A 10,424-nucleotide genomic window follows, 5' to 3' on the forward strand; every position below is an offset into this window, starting at 1 on the left:
GGGGGGCGGGGGGGGGCACTGGTGCGGGCGCTAACTGCGCTAACAGGCGCAGGGGCCAGGTAGCGGGCGGGGCTCCCCTTCTCACCCGAGGGGGACGGGCAGGAGGCACGGGGCTGGGGGGGCACGCGGTGTGTTCCCAGCTCCGGATGGCAGAGCGTGGGGTCTCTCCTGACCTCATTAGAGTAATTAATGTGCCTTTTGAAGCTGGAGAAATCGCTCAGAGCTGTGGGAAAGGGGCGCAGATCACAGGGTGGGGGGGCCGTGGACGGTGTCTGCGTGCCTGTTAAAAGTGTGTCCCAGTGAGTCAGACACAGAGAGAGCCCGAGTGACAGAGAGGGACAGACGGAAATGAAGGGGGGCCAAGGGAGAGGCAGTGCAGATGGTGAGAGACACCAATAGGGAGGTGAGCAAGGCTTCAGAATCAAATAAAGACAGAGACACAGAGACAAAAAAGCAGAGATGTGTGGAAAGACCCACAGGGCGAACAGATGGGGAGAGCGCAGGGGGGTTGGGTTCGGGGATGTCATCTCAGTACCTCCCTGGGACTGTGGCCTCAGTTCCTCAACCTTCCCTGGCTACTGGGGACCTGCTGGCCACTCTGTACAGGGCTCTCCCAAAGAATGGTAGTAGGCAGTCAGGGAAGACCTCCTGGAGGTGGCAGTAGCGCATCAGAAAGGGAAGAGGAATTGTGAACAGCCTTGGGGCATGATGGGAGATATTGCCAACAGAGAAGAAAGTCAACTGGGGGCCAAGGCAAAGGACCCCGGCTGGAGGGAGGGGGGACCAGCTGACTGTGACAGAGATGGTGTTTCTTCAGGAACCCAGGCTCAGGCTGGGCAGGAAGGGTCAGCAGGTCTGAGGGAGACTGGCCAGAGGGGCTGACGAGGCTTGAATGGGCAGCAAGCTCAGACCATCCCATGGTGGACATGGCAACAAGGTGGAGTTGAGGTGTGAGAAACAGGGCCCCCAGCCGAACCTATTTCCCCACCTGTACAGTTTGGCTCAGGCCACACCTGGGTAGACTGTGCAGCACAAGGCTGCCACCTGGTGGCAGCCCCCTCTGATGACAGCTCCTTCTAACAACGTGGCCTCCATGCTTTCAGCCAGAGGCCTGAGGGTAACTTCAGGCTGGGCAGAGAGCTACAGGCCAGCCACACTGGTCCTGCTTCCCACAACCAAATTTATAGGGTCCAGGGGGGAATAGGCCAGAGCCAGATTCTGCTTAGAAACAAGGCCCACAGAGGAACTCATCAAGCCCATCACAAAAGATGGGAACCAAGGTACTCCAATGGGACTCAGGTGACCAGTATGGGCCTCAGATGGCCAAGATGGGGACTGAAACACCCCCATGAGATCAGGTGCCAGGATGAATCCCAGATGATCAGGATGGGGACTGAGGTACCCCTAAGGGGTTCAGGTGCCCAGAATGGGGATCAGTTGCCCTGATGGGACTCAGATGCCTGAAAGGGGTTCAAGATCCAAATATGGGACTGAGGTGGCCAGGATGGGCACTGAGCCACACGCTGTGGAATTCAAGTGTCTCCGTGGGACTCGGGAGGCCAGGACAGAGGCCTGAGTGCCAGCACAGATTGCCTGGGATGGGGGATCAAGTTCACCAGTGATTTCACTGGAGGCTGAAAAGAGAGAGACAGAGTAGGCACGGGGAGCCTTGGCTGGCTCCAGACCTGGATGCTGCAGCCTGGGGCTCTGTGAGAAATGGCCCTGGAGTAGTAGTGTGTGGTGAAGCAGAGGACATTGCCCTTGAGGGGCCCTGGGCTGAAGCTGGCCTGGAAGGGGAGCCCTTAAGCAGTTTGGTGGACGAATAGGAGTTCTCCTTTACTAAGCCTAGAGATAACTAGTGGCAGAGTCTTCTTCCAGGCAGGTGGGGGCAGGTCTCCTCCATCTTTCCCCCTCCTTTGTGGGATTCTGCATGGGACCCTCTAAACAGTTAGGGATGATCCAGATGGTCACAGGTGGGAGAACAGGCTGACATGGACCCAGATCTGCTGCCCCCTGCCCCACCCGTGAGCCAGGGGCACTGGGTCTGGCCCGCTGTGGAATTGGGTACCGGCTACAAAAGCACTGCTGCCTTTATTGTCCCCGCCCCAGAGGAACGGTGCCCCCAGACAGGACACCCAGCCTGCCCGCCTTCCAGGCCTCAGCCTGGGGCTGCCGCATTCCCACCAGGGAGGGTGACTGGTATAAGTCACATCATGGCCAGGGGCCTCAGAGTCCTGCATAGGGCTGCCAGTGCCCCTCTGGCTTCCACCCAGTAACCTGGGCAGCCCTGTCTGCAGGGAGGGCTGAGTTGGCTTCCAGTGGGCCGGGAGGGCCCACACATGCTCTCTGGTCCAGGCAGGGTGTTCCAAGCACTGGGAGGGCCCCTGCCTTTCGTCCTTCCCCCAGGGCCACTGGAAATGCTGCCTTCCTGGACCAAACATCTGGAAAGGAGGGGTAGAAGGTGGTGAGAAATGTGGGTAACCCCACCCCGCTCTGCCCCCATTCAGCTGTGTTTGAGGCTGAGTGCTGAGCCCTCTAACATCCCAGCCCCCGCCCCCAGCCTGCAGGCCTTGCCGACTCCAGACCTGGGAGGAAAGGGAGTAGGTGCCCTAGTCAGGAAATGCAGACACCAGAGGGATTCGCGACCATACCCACGCCTCCCTCTACGTGTGGGAGGGGGGCCGGAAAGTCAGAATTGTCCTACGGTCTCCAAGCTTCGGGGACTGAGCCCGTAACATGCTGGGGTTAAAGGGGCCATCAATCCCGCTCAGGCGGCCGCTGGCCCTGAGCCCAGAGCCCCTGGGTCACCTCAGTTGTCAGCCCCCTTTCTGTCTCTGCTGCTCCCTGTGCCTGGGACACTCTTCCTAGGGCTGGGCGGTGGAGAGGCAGTCTCAGACCCATCCACCAGCTTTGGTAGCACCTGGCAGGCATCCTCTATCTCTGACACTGATCTTGGCCTTCAGTGTCAGGCACAGAGGAAGTGCTCACCTACTCCAGCCATGCAGCTGGTTCCCATGTTAAAGAAATGGGAAACTGAAACGGTGAGACAGGGGCCTCAGATGAGGCCACGCAGCCTGTGACGGCAAAGCAGTGCTCACTTCAGGCCCACCCCTGCTGCTGGGTGCTGACTACACTGAGCACAGGCACAGGTGGTCCACCTGACTCTCTTCCTGCTGATCCCACCCTCCACCCACCCAAGGAGCCCCTGAAAGTGTGTAGAGTGCTACCCTACCATCTCAGGTTCCTTGTCTCAAAGACTGTCTCCTCGTCACTGTCTATCGAGGTCATCTCGGTGGGGTCCTCGGTGTTGGCCAGGAGCCCGTATCTCCTCCGCTGTGGCTTTTTCAATCTGAAAGCAGGCCCAGGCTCACTCAGTGACTCTCTCACGACCTCTCCGTGAAGCTGCTGACCCCCTGTCCAGCTTCCCACCTTTTCCCATAATCCTCCTCTCCATGATTCCCAAAGCCTTGCAGTGTACTTTCCCGGCCTAATTGCATTTCTTCTCACAATGGTCACAACGATTATCAATTGCTCTTATGTCAATAACAAAAGGTGGATGGACATCTCCCTTGGCAGGCCCGGGAGCTAGGACCCTTGGTGGGGGCGGGGTGGGGGGGATGTTGTTATCCCACTATACAAATAAGAAGACTGAATCTCAGAGAAAGTATTAGGGTTTGCCAGAAACATCAAGTGGAGAGCTGTCTCAGACAGAAGCTCTGGCTCCTGACCACCACCAGGAAAACCGCGAGGTCTCTCTGAGGCCTCTACGATGGATACAGCGTGCACTGACATAGAGACAAGCGTTGTGCACCCACAGCAGTGTTCGAGGAAGACAGAAAATGCCCGTTGAGAGCGCCTGAACATGGTCAACTCTGTGGGACACAGGCTCTCTGGAGATCAACCCCAGAGAGGAAGCCAAATGCGGAGATCAGGGGCCCGAGGAGGGGGCAAAGGGCCTGCACCAGGCAGGGGATATGCCTCGGGAAAACCAAAGTGAAAGAAAGTGAAGTCGCTTCAGTGTGTCTGACTCTTTGCGACCCCATGGACTGTAGCCTGCCAGGCTCCTCTGTCCAAGGGATTCTCCAGGCAAGAATACTGGAGTGGGTTGCCTTTCCCTTCTCCAGGGGATCTTCCCAACTCAGGGATCAAAACCAGGTCTCCCGTATTGTAGGCGGGAAAAGCAAAAAGGTCCTCAACTCTTGGGGGAGCAAGGGCAGAACCTAGACACTGATAATCATGGCCAGCCCTGGACTGAACAGGAGCAGCAAAGAGCAGGGGCAGGCTCCGGTCTGGCACCGGCCGGGCTGTGAGCGTCAACCACAGCGAACGTTGCGGCCAGCCCCAGCTCGCAGACGCAAATTGGATTGGTGGCCGCAACGCTCGTCGCCAGGCTGGCGGAGCCGCATAGTGTTCCGGAGACTCCCGGTGCCCTACACAACCCATAACCTCCCGCCTCCGTGGCTCCCTCTAGAAAACTAGCAGCAGCACCCAAACTCAGAAAAATAATAGTGCATCACGTGATTTTCTTACCGCACCCACCCACGTGACGCTGGCGCACTAGGCTTCAGGAGCCTAAGCACGTGGGGGCGCGAGGCGCGCGAGGATTGGCTGCGCCCGGGCGGCGGCGGCGTGGGCCTGACGCACCTGAATGCCCGGATGAGGAAGTAGAGCGCGGCCAGGACGATGAGGCCCGTGACCACGTAGAGAGAGCGCAGCAGCGGCGAGCCCGGCGAGCCCAGTGGCCACAGGTGTGTGTTGTTGTGCGGTGCACCCGGCTGGCTCCCGTTCGTCACGACGGGCGGCGGCGGCGACAACGTGGCCTGTGGTGACGGGGGCGTATCCTCGGCTCCGTACAGCAGTGGCGGCAGCAAGAGCGCCGACAGCAGCAGGAGCCGCGGCGGTAGCAAGCGCGGCCCCATGGCCCGGCGGAAACGCTAGTTGCGCCCCGCCCCCTCTTAGGGGCTGTCATTCAGTGGCGCGGGGCAGTGTCAGCCAATGGGATTCAGGGGCTGGCCTCGTAGCCGGAAACGCCTAGCCACGCCCCCGGCCGTGCACCTCACTTCATCTGGGCCCCTAAGTTTCCCCGCGTCCCGAGCTCGCCGGCTCCTCGCTCAGCCTGCCCCCGAGAGCTCAGAGCCTCAGTCCTGTACCCCGACAGGAGCGTGAGCACCGCGGCCGCCCCGCCCACCACGCCGGGGACGGGTTATCGGGAACACCCACCAATGTCAGGGACTTTGATGCGGAGGCAGGTGCGACCGAACCCGGCGGGCCTCCCTCCCACCTGGGCCCTGGGAACACTTGCGTCCCCACCCAACTCACTCTGGGCTACGGTGACACCTGCGCAGTAGCACACTGGGCCTGATTCTCCCGTGGAGGAGACATCCAGGCCCCGAACCTGCACATCCTGCCTTTGGGGGCGGGGGGACCAGAAGAGACCAAACACATCCCGTGGGAGAAGAGGGGGTTAAGCCAGTGACCTGGACCTCACAGGGCCACACCCTGCTCAGAGTTGACACAACCAGCCCAGAACCCGAGGCAGTGGAACCAGGGCTCAACCCTAAGGTTCTGTACCCCAAGACTGGGGCAGAAAGCAAGCAGCTTGGGAGCAAGGCCAGCCCCATGGGCTGCAAAGATGAAGATGTCCACGGTCACTGCCAAGACCTCAGCCTGGGCTCTGGGAGAGGTGCCTTCCCCCTGGGATGGGGGGCCCCAGGGACTACCTCCTCCTCTGCTCAGGCTTGCCACACCCTCTCAGACCCTGAGAGAACAGTCCCAGGAGAACTGCCCAAGAAGGCAATGAGCTGCCAAGCTGGTCTTCCTGGTTTGATTCCAGCTCATGCCCAGAACAGAGGCCAAAAAGGGTTTTCTCCAGTGGACTCTCCTCCCCGCCCCTTCCATCTGGACCACCCCTGCAGGATCAGTGTCCGCCCTCCACACCACACCCCAAACAAGACTCAAGATTTGTGGGTGGACACACCATCCCTTTATTCAAACGTGACTTCCACGCTTTCTTGTCACATCGCCGGTGAGGACACACCACCATGCCAGCACCACAGGCCTGTCCTCCTGGAGCACCTTGAACCCCGTGCCCCAACCTTGCCAGTAAAACATCTGCTGGAAAGACAGGAGGGATTGGGGGGAGCACAAGGGCTACTCCGGCAAGAAGTGAAGATGCTGTCCCCAGTGGATCACGCTGCCAGGAGGGGAGAACCCACTGCAAGGGCCTGGGCCAAAGGGCCACATGCCTCCCGCCCCGGGAAGCACTTACAGGCGACGGGCTGCGAGGGCAGGCATCCGTGCCTCTGGCTCGATCCTGGGTAGAGTCCCTCCTGGGACAGGGACCCCAGGTCAACACTGTTCTCAGGCCACACTTCCTCCGGGTCACACTGACTTCCATTCAACCTGCCAAAGCAAACGAATGTTAGCCCTTACCCCTGGCAGAGCTGAGCTCCCCTCCCTGCCTCCCCCCAGAACAATCCACAGCTCCTGGGAGGGTCTCAAGCTAGTCATCGGGGCCAACCTGAGGCCCCACCATGGGCAGGCCTGAGCCTTTCAGGTGGGCCAGGCTACCTTCCACTCTTAAGCAGAGCCAGCCACCTATTTGGGACGGAGCTGCTTAGAAAACGGCACAAGCTCTGGGAAAAATGTCATGGCAGCAGCAGACACCATAGAGAACTAGTTAGGAGTGTGACTTAAAGAGGTCTGGAAAAGACAGTCAATTGATGAACAAAAAATTCCAAAAGGCAGGGCGTTTGGTGGTCTCCAATCCTACTAGCGGGTGGAACCTACTGGTGAAACTCAACTGCCCAGGCTGCTCACCTGGCTGCAGGTGGGGAAGGGCAAATGGCCGGGGCCTGCCTTTGGTTCCACCTTGTTTTTATTAAAAAAAAAAAAAAAAAGGAAAAAAAATAGAAAAAAAAGTCAAAGGAACATTCCCCGGGTAATATGGCTTTCATATGAGCGCCCGAGAGAAGAGGAATGCGGACGAGCAAAAGGAGTTACCTCGGTGACAGGACTATCTCCACATATGAGCTAGCCCAGGGAGCGGCTTGCGTCTCAGAGGGTTCTGTTGGGCGCACAACACTTCTGTCCTCCGAGGGGCTGCAGCTTCCATAGGCTAGCAGAGAATGCTCAGAACTTGTAAAGCAACAGCAGAGCTAGCTAATGAGCCAGTCAGTCTGTGGTCACCCAGGGACACTGTCTGCATCCGCTCGCTCTCTGGCCTGATTCTAGATTAAGGGGCTCAGGGTCAGCGTTGGGCGCCCCCATGTCCACTGTCCCTGCTAGGCTGCCCGCCCATCGAGCCCTCCAGCTGCCACGGCCAGAAGAATCCCGGGGCTGTCCTGCAGTCCGAGAGCCCACTCCCATCACCCACCTGCTCGCCTAACTGGGTGGGGGCAGTCAGTGGTCACAGGGGCCCAGCCAGCATCACTGGCTCTACCTTCCTCCTCTAGCCCTGGGAGCTGCAGGCAGGATGGCAGCCCTAGTCCTCTAGCTGCCAGCTCTGCTCTACTCTGCCTGCCTCAAGCTGGCAGCAGGACGCGTGTGGTGCGATCAAAGGGAGATGCTCAGAGCGAGGTTCATTCAGACAGTCTTTTAATCAGCTTCGTGAAGCCAAAGAAAACGGCATACAAGGATTCCTCAACCACTTCAAATACAACAGTGATGGCATATGTGTATGACTTCCAGTAAAAAAGGACAATATAAACACACATTGTCAAGAACCTCTTGGGGACTGTGGGTCGCCCAGGACAGGCGGGCAGCCCGGGCACCTCCACTGCCTCCTGCACAGTCTGACCACGCTACACTCAGAAATGTTACACCAAGTTGGAAAAAAGCCACAGCTTGCTCAGCTTCCGACAAAGAGAGCGGATCCAGAGTTCGTTCAACCTCAAAAAAGAGCAACCTCACGGGGTTGACCCCGCTGAAAAGAAACGAAAATAGCAACACAACCAAAAACAAAATAACCCCCAGTTATTTTCTAAAAAATCTCTTGGCTAGTAGTAAAAAGGTTAAAAGTAAAACCAGAAGTGCGTTTCCAAACGATTTAAAAACCCTTAAAAACAGAAAGCACTTCCTTAAAAAGCAAAGGGCAGCAGTGAGGCCATCTGGGGGTCAGAAGCAGTCAGGCTGTGTTTGACAAGATCAGAACCAACAAGACTACAGAAGTGGGCACAAGGAGGCGTGGTCACTACACACTAACGATGCAGCGGCGCTCCCCAAGTCCTTAAACACACAGCCATTGGAAGGACGATCTCGATCAGGAAGGATTTTTACTCGTTGTGTGTAGCTGAGAACAAGAAGCAGGCACAGTGTAAAGGCGCAGAAGCAGACGGCAAGAGGCAGCAGTCCACGCCTGGCCCGGCCCTCGGGGCCCAGCCCTGCAGCCTCAGGAGCAACCAACCCCCCCATAGCCGAGGGTGGCCGTGGCCCACACGCACGGATGCTGCCTGCCCACTCTGCTCGGAAGCCCTGGATCTCCCTTTTCTCCTTGGTCAGAAGTGGCTGCTGGCACCGAGACATGAGAGGACAATCTTGTCCCTTACAGGGTCAGCAAAGTAACCAGCTCTGATCGAGGCTGGCAGAGTGCACTGAGGCGCACTGAACTCCCACCACCAGCCCTTGGAGCGCCACTTACCATAACTGTCGTAGCTATCTCTGTAGGACCCGCCAGAGCTCCGGTCGTACCCGCCACCCTGACTCCGGCTGCACAAAGGACATAGATGGGCATGAAGGGCACCTCAGGGGGTTTCCACCAGCCCCCACCCTCTGCAGGACCGCTGCCCCCACCTGCTGTAGTAGTCTCTGGAGCCTCCATAGCCCCCACTCCTGGACTCGAACCTGCTGCCCCCATAGCCACGGTCCCCACCTCCTACAGAGGGCACAGAAGGAAAAGTGTGAGCTCCTGCAGCAATGCCCCCCACCTCATCCCCACAGGTGGCACTCACCTCTGGAGAAACCACGGCCCCGGCCCCGGCCCCCACGGAAGAAGCCCCGGCCTCCAGCAGAGCCACCGCGGTATCCACGGGATCGGTTATCAGATGACTTGCCTGCCTGGTCCACCCGGATCTGCCGCCCATCCACAGACTGGAGACCAAGAGTGAACACGGTAAGCCTCTGTACCTCCCGCCCTAGGTCTGCAGCCCAGACCCTCCGGACCCCAAAGTGGCCACCCCTCACCTTCCCATTCATAGCCATCATGGCGTCCTTGGCATCGTCGATGTTTTCAAAGGTGACAAACCCAAAGCCCCTGGATCGCTGGGTCTCCCTGTCTTTCACGACCACCACTGTGCAGTAGAGAGGTCTGAGGTCAGGACCCCGCCCTCCCTGTATGCAGCCCTGCTCAGCCACCTCCTCTGGCACCAGTCTCACCTTCAGAGATCTGTCCATACTTTGAGAAGACCTGCTCCAGTGACTGCTCATTGGTGTCAAAACTCAGCCCTCCGACGAAAAGCTTGCCCTCATCTGATGCCATGGTGGCCTGAGGCAAACACCATTGAAATACTCTGAGGTCGGGCAGGGGCTTCCAAACTCACCCCTCCCTATTTTACTTTATACAAGTAACATATGCTCATGGGGGAAACCGTGAGAAATTATTTTGCTGCCCTTTAACCGTCCCAAGCCCACACCCAGTACTTCATCTCAAACAAGCCCTTAATTCCTTTATCACTCGGGCCCCTTGCCTCTACTCTGTACGTGGGGCAAGTCCACCCCTCTCAGTCAAAACCCGGAGCTCCGAGAGCTGGGTCCACACCACGGTTCTGCCTCGCTCCTCAGTGCTACTTGACCATGGGGCCCCAAAACTCCAGGCTAGTTAACAGCCTCACAGGAGGTTTAACACTGGACCCTTAAAGAGGGCATCGACCACCATTGCCACGGGCTGAGTGCAGCCTGGCTTCCGCACTTTGCAAACACCGGAGGATTAAGTCCTAACTAGACCATCATGGCAAAGTGCTCGGTCCACTGGAGGGTACTGTGCAGGGAGTGGCAGGGGGCGCGGGGGGTTCTGCGCTGGGATGCCAACGCAGGGCGGGATTGTGGGGCGGTGCTTAGATTGACCCTTTATGGAACACAGGCTTCCGCTGAGGGGCCAGAAACAGGCCAGAAGGCGACCTGCAGCCGCGAAACTAGGACCCAAACTTAAGCCGTGGCTAGCACCGGGGCCGTGTTGCCCTCGCAGAACACCAATAGGAAGGCGGGGAGGAGCCCTGGCCCGGCCACGCCCAACATGCGCATGCGCCCCCGCGCGCGTCCTGCGCCACACCATCCGGGTATCGGCGCTCCCGCCATTTCGATAGGCGCTGTCCCGCGCTCGCGCCCGCCATTTTACGGAGATGTCACGCTCGCGGCAGGCCTGGCCCACAGGGAATGCCGTCCGGCCACGACTCTACCCAGTCTACGCTGCCCCTCGCCGCTGGCGGGGC

At 58.7% G+C, this 10,424-nt stretch overlaps 2 protein-coding genes across 5 annotated transcripts; both read right to left on the reverse strand.

Moving 5' to 3' along the window:
* Nucleotides 1-2,072: 2,072 nt before the first annotated feature.
* Nucleotides 2,073-4,952, reverse strand: LOC104991893 (chromosome unknown open reading frame, human C19orf24). The gene is made up of 3 exons (XM_010844574.1): nt 4,645-4,952; nt 3,233-3,349; nt 2,073-2,441 (listed from the first exon to the last, which is right to left on the reverse strand). Coding segments are annotated over exons 1-3 (393 nt in total). The 5' UTR covers nt 4,920-4,952; the 3' UTR covers nt 2,073-2,440.
* Nucleotides 4,953-5,902: 950 nt separating this feature from the next.
* On the reverse strand, nt 5,903-10,404 carry CIRBP (cold inducible RNA binding protein). Of its 4 annotated transcripts, none has more exons than XM_010844575.1 (8): nt 9,373-10,404; nt 9,181-9,287; nt 8,949-9,087; nt 8,791-8,872; nt 8,639-8,706; nt 7,003-7,117; nt 6,269-6,402; nt 5,903-6,114 (listed from the first exon to the last, which is right to left on the reverse strand). In XM_010844575.1, exons 1-8 carry the CDS (start codon nt 9,473-9,475, stop codon nt 5,918-5,920), a joined length of 945 nt encoding a protein of 314 aa, XP_010842877.1. In that variant the 5' UTR covers nt 9,476-10,404; the 3' UTR covers nt 5,903-5,917. The 4 variants fall into 4 exon arrangements, with proteins under 4 accessions (XP_010842877.1, XP_010842878.1, XP_010842880.1 ...); XM_010844576.1 differs by having other exon boundaries at nt 5,903-6,111; nt 9,373-10,402; XM_010844578.1 differs by lacking the exons at nt 5,903-6,114; nt 7,003-7,117 and having other exon boundaries at nt 6,315-6,402; nt 9,373-10,386.
* Nucleotides 10,405-10,424: the final 20 nt, after the last annotated feature.

The sequence above is a fragment of the Bison bison genome, unplaced genomic scaffold (assembly GCF_000754665.1).
Source record: "Bison bison bison isolate TAMUID 2011002044 unplaced genomic scaffold, Bison_UMD1.0 scf7180017864203, whole genome shotgun sequence".
Lineage (NCBI taxonomy): Eukaryota > Metazoa > Chordata > Mammalia > Artiodactyla > Bovidae > Bison > Bison bison.